The sequence below is a fragment of the Hyla sarda genome, chromosome 3 (assembly GCF_029499605.1).
Source record: "Hyla sarda isolate aHylSar1 chromosome 3, aHylSar1.hap1, whole genome shotgun sequence".
Lineage (NCBI taxonomy): Eukaryota > Metazoa > Chordata > Amphibia > Anura > Hylidae > Hyla > Hyla sarda.
This window is the reverse complement of record NC_079191.1, coordinates 241,887,542-241,904,900: the sequence shown is the minus strand read 5'-3', so window position 1 is coordinate 241,904,900 and position 17,359 is coordinate 241,887,542. Positions and strand designations below refer to the sequence as shown.

At 42.1% G+C, this 17,359-nt stretch overlaps 1 protein-coding gene across 2 annotated transcripts in view; it reads left to right on the top strand.

Moving 5' to 3' along the window:
• Nucleotides 1–1,902: 1,902 nt before the first annotated feature.
• TUBE1 (tubulin epsilon 1) overlaps nucleotides 1,903–17,359 on the top strand; it is an 85,564-nt gene continuing 70,107 nt past the window's right edge. Inside the window, exon 1 of one of the 2 annotated variants that reach the window (XM_056566344.1) lies at nucleotides 1,903–2,042. In XM_056566344.1, coding sequence (XP_056422319.1) covers nucleotides 2,018–2,042 — 25 coding nt within the window. In that variant the 5' untranslated portion in view covers nucleotides 1,903–2,017. The remainder of the gene's footprint in view (nucleotides 2,043–17,359) is intronic. The other variant, XM_056566342.1, reaches the window with a different exon arrangement.

Below are 17,359 nucleotides of genomic sequence, written 5' to 3'. Positions count from 1 at the left end.
TATTTTCTGCTATTACACTTTTTAAAAATGTAAAATTTTTGGGAAATCAAGCATTTTAGGTAAAAAAAATATATTTTTTTTACATATACAAAAGTCGTGAAACACCTGTGGGGTATTAATTTACCCCTTGTTACATTCCCTGAGGGGTCTAGTTTCCAAAATGGTATGCCATGTGTGTTTTTTTGCTGTCCTGGCACCATAGGGGCTTCCTAAAGGTGACATGCCCCCCAAAAACCATTCGTCGCTCCTTCCCTTCTGAGCCCTCTACTGCGCCCGCCGAACAATTAATATAGACATATGAGGTATGTGCTTACTCGAGAGAAATTGGGTTTCAAATACAAGTAAAAATTTTCTCCTTTTTACCCCTTGCAAAAATTCTAAAATTGGGTCTACAAGAACATGCAAGTGTAAAAAATGAAGATTTTGAATTTTCTCCTTCACTTTGCTGCTATTCCTGTGAAACACCTAAAGGGTTAAAACGCTTAATGAATGTCATTTTGAATACTTTGGGGGGTGTAGTTTTTATAATGGGGTCATTTATGGGGTATTTCTAATATGAAGGCCCTTCAAATCCACTTCAAACCTGAACTGGTCCATGAAAAATAGGGAGTTTGAAAATTTTGTGAAAAATTTCAAAATTGCTGCAGAACTTTGAAGCCCTCTGGTGTCTTCCAAAAGTAAAAACTCATAAATTTTATGATGCAAACACAAAGTAGACATATTGTATATGTGAACCCAAAAATGTTTTATTTTGAATATCCATTTTCCTTACAAGCAGAGAGCTTCAAAGTTAGAAAAATGCAAAATTTTTATTTTTTTCATCAAATTTGGGGATTTTTCACCAAGAAAGGATGCAAGTTGCCATAAAATTTTACCACTAAGTTAAAGTAGAATATGTCACGAAAAAACATTCTCGTAATCAGAATGATAACTAAAAGCATCCCAGAGTTATTAATGTTTAAAGTGACAGTGGTCAGAATTGCAAAAAATGCTCAGGTCCTTAAGGTGAAAAAGGGCTCGGTCCTTAAAGGAGTAGTCCAGTGGTGATTCAGTGGTGAGCAACTTATCCCCTATCCTAAGGATAGGGGATAAGTTGCAGATGGCGGGGGGTCCGACCCCTGGGGCCCCCCGCGATCTCCTGTACGGAGCCCCGACAGCCCACTGGAAGGGGGCGTGTCGACCTCCGCACGAGGCGGCGGCCGACACGCCCCCTCAATACAACTCTATGGCAGAGCCGAAGCGCTGCCTTCGGCAATCTTCGGCTCTGCCATAGAGATGTATTGAGGGGGCGTGTCGGCCGCCGCCTCGTGCGGGGGTCGACACCCGCTATCTCGGCGGAGAGCCGGGGCCCCGTACAGAGAGATCGCAGGGGGCCCCAGCGGTCGGACCCCCCGCGATCTCAAACTTATCCCCTATCCTTAGGATAGGGGATAAGTTTTTCACCACTGGACTACCCCTTTAAGGGGTTTAAGGTAAAAATGGGCTGGGTCCTTAAGGGGTTAAAGACAGTACACAGAACTCCCAGTATACATATCTATACACATACAAATGAGCACGTCACTGTTTGACACAATCTGACTCCTCATGTGCACAGTATATACACAGCTCTGCTGCATTCACCTTACACGTGCACAGTACATACACAGCTCTGCTGCATTCACATTACATGTGCACGGTACATACACAGCTCTGCTGCATTCACCTTACATATACACGGTACATACACAGCTCTGCTGCATTCACCTTACATGTGCACAGTACACACACAGCTCTGCTGCATTCACCTTACATGTACACGGTACATACACAGCTCTGCTGCATTCACCTTACATGTGCACGGTATATAGACAGTATACAGAACTTCCTGTATCCACATCTATACAGCTGGTCACGTCACAGTTTCACGCAAGGTGACTCCTCCCACACATGTGACTAGTCATGTGACGATGACTCGCTGTAAGGTCCTGAAGCTCAGTAGCAGGAAGTAGCCAGTAACGGCCGTTGTCAGGGCAGCAGGATGACCCAGTCTATAGTGGTGCAAGGTGAGTCCGGCAGTGACTTGTGTCCCTAGTGAGGGATTATTATATCCATACATCCTTATACACGGAGGGACATGTGGATGGGACAGGACATCTATTCCGGCTGATAAAATACCATGAGGCGGATGTAGCGCAACGGGCTGACAGTAAAGCTCTCCTTGTTGCCAATAACAACCAGCAAAACTCTGCTTTTATATGGCTTTTCAGAATAATGAAAGCTATGGTATGGTAGGCTGCTATAGGCAACAAGGACATTATAGCTAAATCTACACTAATAATGACAAATGTGTGGTCTTTATAGAGTGTGTGGCAGCAGTCTCTATAGTGTATAGTGGTGTTCTCTATAGTGTGTGGCAGCAGTCTCTAGTGTATAGTGGTGTTCTCTAAAGTGTGTGGCAGCAGTCTCTATAGTGTATAGTGGTGTTCTCTATAGTGTATAGTGGTGTTCTATAGTGTGTGGCAGCAGTCTCTATAGTGTATAGTGGTGTTCTCTATAGTGTATAGTGGTGTTCTCTATAGTGTGTGGCAGCAGTCTCTATAGTGTATAGTGTTTAGTGATGTTCTCTATTGTGTGTGGCAGCAGTCTCTATAGTGTATAGTGGTGTTCTCTATAGTGTGTGGCAGCAGTCTCTATAGTGTATAGTGGTGTTCTCTATAGTGTGTGGCAGCAGTCTCTATAGTGTATAGTGGTGTTCTCTATAGTGTGTGGCAGCAGTCTCTATAGTGTATAGTGTTTAGTGGTGTTCTCTATAGTGTGTGGCAGCAGTCTCTATAGTGTATAGTGTTTAGTGATGTTCTCTATTGTGTGTGGCAGCAGTCTCTATAGTGTATAGTGGTTAGTGGTGTTCTCTATAGTGTATAGTGGTGTTCTATAGTGTGTGGCAGCAGTCTCTATAGTGTATAGTGGTGTTCTCTATAGTGTATAGTGGTGTTCTCTATAGTGTATAGTGGTGTTCTCTATAGTGTATAGTGGTGTTCTCTATAGTGTGTGGCAGCAGTCTCTATAGTGTATAGTGGTGTTCTCTATAGTGTGTGGCAGCAGTCTCTATAGTGTATAGTGGAGTTCTCTATAGTGTGTGGCAGCAGTCTCTAGTGTATAGTGGTGTTCTCTATAGTGTGTGGCAGCAGTCTCTATAGTGTATAGTGGTGTTCTCTATAGTGTATAGTGGTGTTCTATAGTGTGTGGCAGCAGTCTCTATAGTGTATAGTGGTGTTCTCTATAGTGTATAGTGGTGTTCTCTATAGTGTGTGGCAGCAGTCTCTATAGTGTATAGTGGTGTTCTCTATAGTGTGTGGCAGCAGTCTCTATAGTGTATAGTGGTGTTCTCTATAGTGTGTGGCAGCAGTCTCTATAGTGTATAGTGGTGTTCTCTATAGTGTGTGGCAGCAGTCTCTATAGTGTATAGTGTTTAGTGGTGTTCTCTATAGTGTGTGGCAGCAGTCTCTATAGTGTATAGTGTTTAGTGATGTTCTCTATTGTGTGTGGCAGCAGTCTCTATAGTGTATAGTGATGTTCTCTATTGTGTGTGGCAGCAGTCTCTATAGTGTATAGTGGTGTTCTCTATAGTGTGTGGCAGCAGTCTCTATAGTGTATAGTGGTGTTCTCTATAGTGTGTGGCAGCAGTCTCTATAGTGTATAGTGGTGTTCTCTATAGTGTGTGGCAGCAGTCTCTATAGTGTATAGTGGTGTTCTCTATAGTGTATAGTGGTGTTCTCTATAGTGTGTGGCAGCAGTCTCTATAGTGTATAGTGGTGTTCTCTATAGTGTGTGGCAGCAGTCTCTATAGTGTATAGTGTTTAGTGGTGTTCTCTATAGTGTGTGGCAGCAGTCTCTATAGTGTATAGTGTTTAGTGATGTTCTCTATTGTGTGTGGCAGCAGTCTCTATAGTGTATAGTGGTTAGTGGTGTTCTCTATAGTGTATAGTGGTGTTCTATAGTGTGTGGCAGCAGTCTCTATAGTGTATAGTGGTGTTCTCTATAGTGTATAGTGGTGTTCTCTATAGTGTATAGTGGTGTTCTCTATAGTGTATAGTGGTGTTCTCTATAGTGTGTGGCAGCAGTCTCTATAGTGTATAGTGTATAGTGGTGTTCTCTATAGTGTATAGTGGTGTTCTCTATAGTGTATAGTGGTGTTCTCTATAGTGTATAGTGGTGTTCTCTATAGTGTGTGGCAGCAGTCTCTATAGTGTATAGTGGTGTTCTCTATAGTGTGTGGCAGCAGTCTCTATAGTGTATAGTGGAGTTCTCTATAGTGTGTGGCAGCAGTCTCTAGTGTATAGTGGTGTTCTCTATAGTGTGTGGCAGCAGTCTCTATAGTGTATAGTGGTGTTCTCTATAGTGTATAGTGGTGTTCTATAGTGTGTGGCAGCAGTCTCTATAGTGTATAGTGGTGTTCTCTATAGTGTATAGTGGTGTTCTCTATAGTGTGTGGCAGCAGTCTCTATAGTGTATAGTGGTGTTCTCTATAGTGTGTGGCAGCAGTCTCTATAGTGTATAGTGGTGTTCTCTATAGTGTGTGGCAGCAGTCTCTATAGTGTATAGTGGTGTTCTCTATAGTGTGTGGCAGCAGTCTCTATAGTGTATAGTGTTTAGTGGTGTTCTCTATAGTGTGTGGCAGCAGTCTCTATAGTGTATAGTGTTTAGTGATGTTCTCTATTGTGTGTGGCAGCAGTCTCTATAGTGTATAGTGATGTTCTCTATTGTGTGTGGCAGCAGTCTCTATAGTGTATAGTGGTGTTCTCTATAGTGTGTGGCAGCAGTCTCTATAGTGTATAGTGGTGTTCTCTATAGTGTGTGGCAGCAGTCTCTATAGTGTATAGTGGTGTTCTCTATAGTGTGTGGCAGCAGTCTCTATAGTGTATAGTGGTGTTCTCTATAGTGTATAGTGGTGTTCTCTATAGTGTGTGGCAGCAGTCTCTATAGTGTATAGTGGTGTTCTCTATAGTGTGTGGCAGCAGTCTCTATAGTGTATAGTGTTTAGTGGTGTTCTCTATAGTGTGTGGCAGCAGTCTCTATAGTGTATAGTGTTTAGTGATGTTCTCTATTGTGTGTGGCAGCAGTCTCTATAGTGTATAGTGGTTAGTGGTGTTCTCTATAGTGTATAGTGGTGTTCTATAGTGTGTGGCAGCAGTCTCTATAGTGTATAGTGGTGTTCTCTATAGTGTATAGTGGTGTTCTCTATAGTGTATAGTGGTGTTCTCTATAGTGTATAGTGGTGTTCTCTATAGTGTGTGGCAGCAGTCTCTATAGTGTATAGTGGAGTTCTCTATAGTGTGTGGCAGCAGTCTCTATAGTGTATAGTGGAGTTCTCTATAGTGTGTGTCAGCAGTCTCTAGTGTATAGTGGTGTTCTCTATAGTGTGTGGCAGCAGTCTCTATAGTGTATAGTGGTGTTCTCTATAGTGTATAGTGGTGTTCTATAGTGTGTGGCAGCAGTCTCTATAGTGTATAGTGGTGTTCTCTATAGTGTATAGTGGTGTTCTATAGTGTGTGGCAGCAGTCTCTATAGTGTATAGTGGTGTTCTCTATAGTGTGTGGCAGCAGTCTCTATAGTGTATAGTGGTGTTCTCTATAGTGTGTGGCAGCAGTCTCTATAGTGTATAGTGGTGTTCTCTATAGTGTGTGGCAGCAGTCTCTATAGTGTATAGTGGTGTTCTCTATAGTGTGTGGCAGCAGTCTCTATAGTGTATAGTGGTGTTCTCTATAGTGTGTGGCAGCAGTCTCTATAGTGTATAGTGTTTAGTGGTGTTCTCTATAGTGTGTGGCAGCAGTCTCTATAGTGTATAGTGTTTAGTGATGTTCTCTATTGTGTGTGGCAGCAGTCTCTATAGTGTATAGTGATGTTCTCTATTGTGTGTGGCAGCAGTCTCTATAGTGTATAGTGGTGTTCTCTATAGTGTGTGGCAGCAGTCTCTATAGTGTATAGTGGTGTTCTCTATAGTGTGTGGCAGCAGTCTCTATAGTGTATAGTGGTGTTCTCTATAGTGTGTGGCAGCAGTCTATAGTGTATAGTGGTGTTCTCTATAGTGTGTGGCAGCAGTCTCTATAGTGTATAGTGGTGTTCTCTATAGTGTATAGTGGTGTTCTCTATAGTGTGTGGCAGCAGTCTCTATAGTGTATAGTGGTGTTCTCTATAGTGTGTGGCAGCAGTCTCTATAGTGTATAGTGGTGTTCTCTATAGTGTGTGGCAGCAGTCTCTATAGTGTATAGTGGTGTTCTCTATAGTGTGTGGCAGCAGTCTCTATAGTGTATAGTGGTGTTCTCTATAGTGTGTGGCAGCAGTCTCTATAGTGTATAGTGGTGTTCTCTATTGTGTGTGTGGCAGCAGTCTCTATAGTGTATAGTGGTGTTCTCTATTGTGTGTGTGTGTGTGGCAGCAGTCTCTATAGTGTATAGTGGTGTTCTCTATTGTGTGTGTGTGTGGCAGCAGTCTCTATAGTGTTAAGTGGTGTTCTCTATAGTGTATAGTGGTGTTCTCTATAGTGTGTGGCAGCAGTCTCTATAGTGTATAGTGGTTAGTGGTGTTATCTATAGTGTTTAGTGGTGTTCTCTATAGTGTGTGGCAGCAGTCTCTATAGTGTATAGTGGTTAGTGGTGTTCTCTATAGTGTATAGTGGTGTTCTATAGTGTGTGGCAGCAGTCTCTATAGTGTATAGTGGTGTTCTCTATAGTGTATAGTGGTGTTCTCTATTGTCTGTGGCAGCAGTCTCTATAGTGTATAGTGGTGTTCTCTATAGTGTGTGGCAGCAGTCTCTATAGTGTATAGTGGAGTTCTCTATAGTGTGTGGCAGCAGTCTCTAGTGTATAGTGGTGTTCTCTATAGTGTGTGGCAGCAGTCTCTATAGTGTATAGTGGTGTTCTCTATAGTGTATAGTGGTGTTCTATAGTGTGTGGCAGCAGTCTCTATAGTGTATAGTGGTGTTCTCTATAGTGTATAGTGGTGTTCTCTATAGTGTGTGGCAGCAGTCTCTATAGTGTATAGTGGTGTTCTCTATAGTGTGTGGCAGCAGTCTCTATAGTGTATAGTGGTGTTCTCTATAGTGTGTGGCAGCAGTCTCTATAGTGTATAGTGGTGTTCTCTATAGTGTGTGGCAGCAGTCTCTATAGTGTATAGTGTTTAGTGGTGTTCTCTATAGTGTGTGGCAGCAGTCTCTATAGTGTATAGTGTTTAGTGATGTTCTCTATTGTGTGTGGCAGCAGTCTCTATAGTGTATAGTGATGTTCTCTATTGTGTGTGGCAGCAGTCTCTATAGTGTATAGTGGTGTTCTCTATAGTGTGTGGCAGCAGTCTCTATAGTGTATAGTGGTGTTCTCTATAGTGTGTGGCAGCAGTCTCTATAGTGTATAGTGGTGTTCTCTATAGTGTGTGGCAGCAGTCTATAGTGTATAGTGGTGTTCTCTATAGTGTGTGGCAGCAGTCTCTATAGTGTATAGTGGTGTTCTCTATAGTGTATAGTGGTGTTCTCTATAGTGTGTGGCAGCAGTCTCTATAGTGTATAGTGGTGTTCTCTATAGTGTGTGGCAGCAGTCTCTATAGTGTATAGTGGTGTTCTCTATAGTGTGTGGCAGCAGTCTCTATAGTGTATAGTGGTGTTCTCTATAGTGTGTGGCAGCAGTCTCTATAGTGTATAGTGGTGTTCTCTATAGTGTGTGGCAGCAGTCTCTATAGTGTATAGTGGTGTTCTCTATTGTGTGTGTGGCAGCAGTCTCTATAGTGTATAGTGGTGTTCTCTATTGTGTGTGTGTGTGTGTGTGTGTGTGGCAGCAGTCTCTATAGTGTATAGTGGTGTTCTCTATTGTGTGTGTGTGTGGCAGCAGTCTCTATAGTGTTAAGTGGTGTTCTCTATAGTGTATAGTGGTGTTCTCTATAGTGTGTGGCAGCAGTCTCTATAGTGTATAGTGGTAAGTGGTGTTATCTATAGTGTTTAGTGGTGTTCTCTATAGTGTGTGGCAGCAGTCTCTATAGTGTATAGTGGTTAGTGGTGTTCTCTATAGTGTATAGTGGTGTTCTATAGTGTGTGGCAGCAGTCTCTATAGTGTATAGTGGTGTTCTCTATAGTGTATAGTGGTGTTCTCTATAGTGGTGTTCTCTATAGTGTATAGTGGTGTTCTCTATAGTGTGTGGCAGCAGTCTCTATAGTGTATAGTGGTGTTCTCTATAGTGTGTGGCAGCAGTCTCTAGTGTATAGTGGTGTTCTCTATAGTGTGTGGCAGCAGTCTCTATAGTGTATAGTGGTGTTCTCTATAGTGTATAGTGGTGTTCTATAGTGTGTGGCAGCAGTCTCTATAGTGTATAATGGTGTTCTCTATAGTGTATAGTGGTGTTCTCTATAGTGTATAGTGGTGTTCTCTATAGTGTGTGGCAGCAGTCTCTATAGTGTATAGTGGTGTTCTCTATAGTGTGTGGCAGCAGTCTCTATAGTGTATAGTGGTGTTCTCTATAGTGTGTGGCAGCAGTCTCTATAGTGTATAGTGGTGTTCTCTATAGTGTGTGGCAGCAGTCTCTATAGTGTATAGTGGTGTTCTCTATTGTGTGTGTGGCAGCAGTCTCTATAGTGTATAGTGGTGTTCTCTATTGTGTGTGTGTGTGTGTGTGTGTGTGTGTGGCAGCAGTCTCTATAGTGTATAGTGGTGTTCTCTATTGTGTGTGTGTGTGGCAGCAGTCTCTATAGTGTTAAGTGGTGTTCTCTATAGTGTATAGTGGTGTTCTCTATAGTGTGTGGCAGCAGTCTCTATAGTGTATAGTGGTAAGTGGTGTTATCTATAGTGTTTAGTGGTGTTCTCTATAGTGTGTGGCAGCAGTCTCTATAGTGTATAGTGGTTAGTGGTGTTCTCTATAGTGTATAGTGGTGTTCTATAGTGTGTGGCAGCAGTCTCTATAGTGTATAGTGGTGTTCTCTATAGTGTATAGTGGTGTTCTCTATAGTGGTGTTCTCTATAGTGTATAGTGGTGTTCTCTATAGTGTGTGGCAGCAGTCTCTATAGTGTATAGTGGTGTTCTCTATAGTGTGTGGCAGCAGTCTCTATAGTGTATAGTGGTGTTCTCTATAGTGTGTGGCAGCAGTCTCTATAGTGTATAGTGGTGTTCTCTATAGTGTGTGGCAGCAGTCTCTATAGTGTATAGTGTTTAGTGGTGTTCTCTATAGTGTGTGGCAGCAGTCTCTATAGTGTATAGTGTTTAGTGATGTTCTCTATTGTGTGTGGCAGCAGTCTCTTTAGTGTATAGTGATGTTCTCTATTGTGTGTGGCAGCAGTCTCTATAGTGTATAGTGGTGTTCTCTATAGTGTATAGTGGTGTTCTCTATAGTGTGTGGCAGCAGTCTCTATAGTGTATAGTGGTGTTCTCTATTGTGTGTGTGGCAGCAGTCTCTATAGTGTATAGTGGTGTTCTCTATTGTGTGTGTGTGTGTGTGTGGCAGCAGTCTCTATAGTGTATAGTGGTGTTCTCTATAGTGTGTGGCAGCAGTCTCTATAGTGTATAGTGGTGTTCTCTATAGTGTGTGGCAGCAGTCTCTATAGTGTATAGTGTTTAGTGGTGTTCTCTATAGTGTGTGGCAGCAGTCTCTATAGTGTATAGTGTTTAGTGATGTTCTCTATTGTGTGTGGCAGCAGTCTCTATAGTGTATAGTGGTGTTCTCTATAGTGTGTGGCAGCAGTCTCTATAGTGTATAGTGGTGTTCTCTATAGTGTGTGGCAGCAGTCTCTATAGTGTATAGTGGTGTTCTCTATAGTGTGTGGCAGCAGTCTCTATAGTGTACAGTGGTGTTCTCTATAGTGTATAGTGGTGTTCTCTATAGTGTGTGGCAGCAGTCTCTATAGTGTATAGTGGTGTTCTCTATAGTGTGTGGCAGCAGTCTCTATAGTGTATAGTGGTGTTCTCTATAGTGTGTGGCAGCAGTCTCTATAGTGTATAGTGGTGTTCTCTATAGTGTGTGGCAGCAGTCTCTATAGTGTATAGTGGTGTTCTCTATAGTGTGTGGCAGCAGTCTCTATAGTGTATAGTGGTGTTCTCTATTGTGTGTGTGGCAGCAGTCTCTATAGTGTATAGTGGTGTTCTCTATTGTGTGTGTGTGTGTGTGTGTGTGGCAGCAGTCTCTATAGTGTATAGTGGTGTTCTCTATTGTGTGTGTGTGTGTGGCAGCAGTCTCTATAGTGTTTAGTGGTGTTCTCTATAGTGTATAGTGGTGTTCTCTATAGTGTGTGGCAGCAGTCTCTATAGTGTATAGTGGTTAGTGGTGTTCTCTATAGTGTATAGTGGTGTTCTATAGTGTGTGGCAGCAGTCTCTATAGTGTATAGTGGTGTTCTCTATAGTGTATAGTGGTGTTCTCTATAGTGTATAGTGGTGTTCTCTATAGTGTGTGGCAGCAGTCTCTATAGTGTATAGTGGTGTTCTCTATAGTGTGTGGCAGCAGTCTCTATAGTGTATAGTGGTGTTCTCTATAGTGTGTGGCAGCAGTCTCTATAGTGTATAGTGTTTAGTGGTGTTCTCTATAGTGTGTGGCAGCAGTCTCTATAGTGTATAGTGTTTAGTGATGTTCTCTATTGTGTGTGGCAGCAGTCTCTATAGTGTATAGTGATGTTCTCTATTGTGTGTGGCAGCAGTCTCTATAGTGTATAGTGGTGTTCTCTATAGTGTGTGGCAGCAGTCTCTATAGTGTATAGTGGTGTTCTCTATAGTGTGTGGCAGCAGTCTCTATAGTGTATAGTGGTGTTCTCTATAATGTGTGGCAGCAGTCTCTATAGTGTATAGTGGTGTTCTATAGTGTGTGGCAGCAGTCTCTATAGTGTATAGTGGTGTTCTCTAAAGTGTATAGTGGTGTTCTCTATAGTGTATAGTGGTGTTCTCTATAGTGTATAGTGGTGTTCTCTATAGTGTGTGGCAGCAGTCTCTATAGTGTATAGTGGTGTTCTCTATAGTGTGTGGCAGCAGTCTCTATAGTGTATAGTGGTGTTCTCTATAGTGTGTGGCAGCAGTCTCTATAGTGTATAGTGGTGTTCTCTATAGTGTGTGGCAGCAGTCTCTATAGTGTATAGTGTTTAGTGGTGTTCTCTATAGTGTGTGGCAGCAGTCTCTATAGTGTATAGTGTTTAGTGATGTTCTCTATTGTGTGTGGCAGCAGTCTCTATAGTGTATAGTGGTGTTCTCTATAGTGTGTGGCAGCAGTCTCTATAGTGTATAGTGGTGTTCTCTATAGTGTGTGGCAGCAGTCTCTATAGTGTATAGTGGTGTTCTCTATTGTGTGTGTGGCAGCAGTCTCTATAGTGTATAGTAGTGTTCTCTATTGTGTGTGTGTGTGTGTGTGGCAGCAGTCTCTATAGTGTATAGTGGTGTTCTCTATTGTGTGTGTGTGTGGCAGCAGTCTCTATAGTGTTTAGTGGTGTTCTCTAAAGTGTATAGTGGTGTTCTCTATAGTGTGTGGCAGCAGTCTCTATAGTGTATAGTGGTTAGTGGTGTTATCTATAGTGTTTAGTGGTGTTCTCTATAGTGTGTGGCAGCAGTCTCTATAGTGTATAGTGGTGTTCTCTATAGTGTATAGTGGTGTTCTATAGTGTGTGGCAGCAGTCTCTATAGTGTATAGTGGTGTTCTCTATAGTGTATAGTGGTGTTCTCTATAGTGTATAGTGGTGTTCTCTATAGTGTGTGGCAGCAGTCTCTATAGTGTATAGTGGTGTTCTCTATAGTGTGTGGCAGCAGTCTCTATAGTGTATAGTGTTTAGTGGTGTTCTCTATAGTGGGTGGCAGCAGTCTCTATAGTGTATAGTGTTTAGTGATGTTCTCTATTGTGTGTGGCAGCAGTCTCTATAGTGTATAGTGGTGTTCTCTATAGTGTGTAGCAGCAGTCTCTATAGTGTATAGTGGTGTTCTCTATAGTGTGTGGCAGCAGTCTCTATAGTGTATAGTGGTGTTCTCTATTGTGTGTGTGGCAGCAGTCTCTATAGTGTATAGTGGTGTTCTCTATTGTGTGTGTGTGTGTGGCAGCAGTCTCTATAGTGTATAGTGGTGTTCTCTATTGTGTGTGTGTGTGTGGCAGCAGTCTCTATAGTGTTTAGTGGTGTTCTCTATAGTGTATAGTGGTGTTCTCTATAGTGTGTGGCAGCAGTCTCTATAGTGTATAGTGGTTAGTGGTGTTATCTATAGTGTTTAGTGGTGTTCTCTATAGTGTGTGGCAGCAGTCTCTATAGTGTATAGTGGTGTTCTCTATAGTGTATAGTGGTGTTCTATAGTGTGTGGCAGCAGTCTCTATAGTGTATAGTGGTGTTCTCTATAGTGTATAGTGGTGTTCTCTATAGTGTATAGTGGTGTTCTCTATAGTGTGTGGCAGCAGTCTCTATAGTGTATAGTGGTGTTCTCTATAGTGTGTGGCAGCAGTCTCTATAGTGTATAGTGGTGTTCTCTATAGTGTGTGGCAGCAGTCTCTATAGTGTATAGTGGTGTTCTCTATAGTGTTTGGCAGCAGTCTCTATAGTGTATAGTGTTTATTGGTGTTCTCTATAGTGTGTGGCAGCAGTCTCTATAGTGTATAGTGTTTAGTGATGTTCTCTATTGTGTGTGGCAGCAGTCTGTATAGTGTATAGTGGTGTTCTCTATAGTGTGTGGCAGCAGTCTCTATAGTGTATAGTGGTGTTCTCTATAGTGTGTGGCAGCAGTCTCTATAGTGTATAGTGGTGTTCTCTATAGTGTGTGGCAGCAGTCTCTATAGTGTATAGTGGTGTTCTCTATAGTGTGTGGCAGCAGTCTCTATAGTGTATAGTGGTGTTCTCTATAGTGTGTGGCAGCAGTCTCTATAGTGTATAGTGGTGTTCTCTATAGTGTGTGGCAGCAGTCTCTATAGTGTATAGTGGTGTTCTCTATAGTGTGTGGCAGCAGTCTCTATAGTGTATAGTGGTGTTCTCTATAGTGTGTGGCAGCAGTCTCTATAGTGTATAGTGTTTAGTGGTGTTCTCTATAGTGTGTGGCAGCAGTCTCTATTGTGTGTGGCAGCAGTCTCTATAGTGTATAGTGATGTTCTCTATTGTGTGTGGCAGCAGTCTCTATAGTGTATAGTGGTGTTCTCTTTAGTGTGTGGCAGCAGTCTCTATAGTGTATAGTGTTTAGTGGTGTTCTCTATAGTGGGTGGCAGCAGTCTCTATAGTGTATAGTGTTTAGTGATGTTCTCTATTGTGTGTGGCAGCAGTCTCTATAGTGTATAGTGGTGTTCTCTATAGTGTGTAGCAGCAGTCTCTATAGTGTATAGTGGTGTTCTCTATAGTGTGTGGCAGCAGTCTCTATAGTGTATAGTGGTGTTCTCTATTGTGTGTGTGGCAGCAGTCTCTATAGTGTATAGTGGTGTTCTCTATTGTGTGTGTGTGTGTGGCAGCAGTCTCTATAGTGTATAGTGGTGTTCTCTATTGTGTATAGTGGTGTTCTCTATAGTGTATAGTGGTGTTCTCTATAGTGTGTGGCAGCAGTCTCTATAGTGTATAGTGGTGTTCTCTATAGTGTGTGGCAGCAGTCTCTATAGTGTATAGTGTTTAGTGGTGGTCTCTATAGTGGGTGGCAGCAGTCTCTATAGTGTATAGTGTTTAGTGATGTTCTCTATTGTGTGTGGCAGCAGTCTCTATAGTGTATAGTGGTGTTCTCTATAGTGTGTAGCAGCAGTCTCTATAGTGTATAGTGGTGTTCTCTATAGTGTGTGGCAGCAGTCTCTATAGTGTATAGTGGTGTTCTCTATTGTGTGTGTGGCAGCAGTCTCTATAGTGTATAGTGGTGTTCTCTATTGTGTGTGTGTGTGTGGCAGCAGTCTCTATAGTGTATAGTGGTGTTCTCTATTGTGTGTGTGTGTGGCAGCAGTCTCTATAGTGTTTAGTGGTGTTCTCTATAGTGTATAGTGGTGTTCTCTATAGTGTGTGGCAGCAGTCTCTATAGTGTATAGTGGTTAGTGGTGTTATCTATAGTGTTTAGTGGTGTTCTCTATAGTGTGTGGCAGCAGTCTCTATAGTGTATAGTGGTGTTCTCTATAGTGTATAGTGGTGTTCTATAGTGTGTGGCAGCAGTCTCTATAGTGTATAGTGGTGTTCTCTATAGTGTATAGTGGTGTTCTCTATAGTGTATAGTGGTGTTCTCTATAGTGTGTGGCAGCAGTCTCTATAGTGTATAGTGGTGTTCTCTATAGTGTGTGGCAGCAGTCTCTATAGTGTATAGTGGTGTTCTCTATAGTGTGTGGCAGCAGTCTCTATAGTGTATAGTGGTGTTCTCTATAGTGTTTGGCAGCAGTCTCTATAGTGTATAGTGTTTATTGGTGTTCTCTATAGTGTGTGGCAGCAGTCTCTATAGTGTATAGTGTTTAGTGATGTTCTCTATTGTGTGTGGCAGCAGTCTGTATAGTGTATAGTGGTGTTCTCTATAGTGTGTGGCAGCAGTCTCTATAGTGTATAGTGGTGTTCTCTATAGTGTGTGGCAGCAGTCTCTATAGTGTATAGTGGTGTTCTCTATAGTGTGTGGCAGCAGTCTCTATAGTGTATAGTGGTGTTCTCTATAGTGTGTGGCAGCAGTCTCTATAGTGTATAGTGGTGTTCTCTATAGTGTGTGGCAGCAGTCTCTATAGTGTATAGTGGTGTTCTCTATAGTGTGTGGCAGCAGTCTCTATAGTGTATAGTGGTGTTCTCTATAGTGTGTGGCAGCAGTCTCTATAGTGTATAGTGGTGTTCTCTATAGTGTGTGGCAGCAGTCTCTATAGTGTATAGTGTTTAGTGGTGTTCTCTATAGTGTGTGGCAGCAGTCTCTATTGTGTGTGGCAGCAGTCTCTATAGTGTATAGTGATGTTCTCTATTGTGTGTGGCAGCAGTCTCTATAGTGTATAGTGGTGTTCTCTATAGTGTGTGGCAGCAGTCTCTATAGTGTATAGTGGTGTTCTCTTTAGTGTGTGGCAGCAGTCTCTATAGTGTATAGTGGTGTTCTCTATAGTGTGTGGCAGCAGTCTCTATAGTGTATAGTGGTGTTCTCTATAGTGTGTGGCAGCAGTCTCTATAGTGTATAGTGGTGTTCTCTATTGTGTGTGTGTGGCAGCAGTCTCTATAGTGTATAGTGGTGTTCTCTATTGTGTGTGTGTGTGTGTGGCAGCAGTCTCTATAGTGTATAGTGGTGTTCTCTATTGTGTGTGTGTGTGTGTGTGTGGCAGCAGTCTCTATAGTGTATAGTGGTGTTCTCTATTGTGTGTGTGTGTGTGTGTGGCAGCAGTCTCTATAGTGTATAGTGATGTTCTCTATTGTGTGTGGCAGCAGTCTCTATAGTGTATAGTGATGTTCTCTATAGTGCGTGGCAGCAGTCTCTATAGTGTATAGTGTTTAGTGGTGTTCTCTATAGTGTGTGGCAGCAGTCTCTATAGTGTATAATGGTGTTCTCTATAGTGTATAGTGGTGTTCTCTATAGTGTGTGGCAGCAGTCTCTATAGTGTATAGTGGTGTTCTCTATTGTGTGTGGCAGCAGTCTCTATAGTGTATAGTGATGTTCTCTATAGTGTGTGGCAGCAGTCTCTATAGTGTATAGTGTTTAGTGGTGTTCTCTATAGTGTGTGGCAGCAGTCTCTATAGTGTATAATGGTGTTCTCTATAGTGTATAGTGGTGTTCTCTATAGTGTGTGGCAGCAGTCTCTATAGTGTATAATGGTGTTCTCTATAGTGTATAATGGTGTTCTCTATAGTGTATAGTGGTGTTCTCTATAGTGTGTGGCAGCAGTCTCTATAGTGTATAGTGGTGTTCTCTATAGTGTGTGGCAGCAGTCTCTATAGTGTATAGTGGTGTTCTCTATAGTGTGTGGCAGCAGTCTCTATAGTGTTTAGTGATGTTCTCTTTTGTGTGTGGCAGCAGTCTCTATAGTGTATAGTGATGTTCTCTATTGTCTGTGGCAGCAGTCTCTATAGTGTATAGTGGTGTTCTCTATAGTGTGTGGCAGCAGTCTCTATAGTGTATAGTGGTGTTCTCTATAGTGTGTGGCAGCAGTCTCTATAGTGTATAGTGGTGTTCTCTATAGTGTGTGGCAGCAGTCTCTATAGTGTATAGTGGTGTTCTCTATAGTGTATAGTGGTGTTCTCTATAGTGTGTGGCAGCAGTCTCTATAGTGTATAGTGGTGTTCTCTATAGTGTGTGGCAGCAGTCTCTATAGTGTATAGTGGTGTTCTCTATAGTGTGTGGCAGCAGTCTCTATAGTGTATAGTGGTGTTCTCTATAGTGTGTGGCAGCAGTCTCTATAGTGTATAGTGGTGTTCTCTATAGTGTGTGGCAGCAGTCTCTATAGTGTATAGTGGTGTTCTCTATTGTGTGTGTGGCAGCAGTCTCTATAGTGTATAGTGGTGTTCTCTATTGTGTGTGTGTGTGTGGCAGCAGTCTCTATAGTGTATAGTGGTGTTCTCTATTGTGTGTGTGTGGCAGCAGTCTCTATAGTGTTTAGTGGTGTTCTCTATAGTGTATAGTGGTGTTCTCTATAGTGTGTGGCAGCAGTCTCTATAGTGTATAGTGGTTAGTGGTGTTATCTATAGTGTTTAGTGGTCTCTATAGTGTGTGGCAGCAGTCTCTATAGTGTATAGTGGTTAGTGGTGTTCTCTATAGTGTATAGTGGTGTTCTATAGTGTGTGGCAGCAGTCTCTATAGTGTATAGTGGTGTTCTCTATAGTGTATAGTGGTGTTCTCTATAGTGTGTGGCAGCAGTCTCTATAGTGTATAGCGGTGTTCTCTATAGTGTGTGGCAGCAGTCTCTATAGTGTATAGTGGTGTTCTCTATAGTGTGTGGCAGCAGTCTCTATAGTGTATAGTGGTTAGTGGTGTTATCTATAGTGTTTAGTGGTGTTCTCTATAGTGTGTGGCAGCAGTCTCTATAGTGTATAGTGGTGTTCTCTATAGTGTATAGTGGTGTTCTATAGTGTGTGGCAGCAGTCTCTATAGTGTATAGTGGTGTTCTCTATAGTGTATAGTGGTGTTCTCTATAGTGTATAGTGGTGTTCTCTATAGTGTGTGGCAGCAGTCTCTATAGTGTATAGTGGTGTTCTCTATAGTGTGTGGCAGCAGTCTCTATAGTGTATAGTGGTGTTCTCTATAGTGTTTGGCAGCAGTCTCTATAGTGTATAGTGTTTAGTGGTGTTCTCTATAGTGTGTGGCAGCAGTCTCTATAGTGTATAGTGTTTAGTGATGTTCTCTATTGTGTGTGGCAGCAGTCTGTATAGTGTATAGTGATGTTCTCTATTGTGTGTGGCAGCAGTCTCTATAGTGTATAGTGGTGTTCTCTATAGTGTGTGGCAGCAGTCTCTATAGTGTATAGTGGTGTTCTCTATAGTGTGTGGCAGCAGT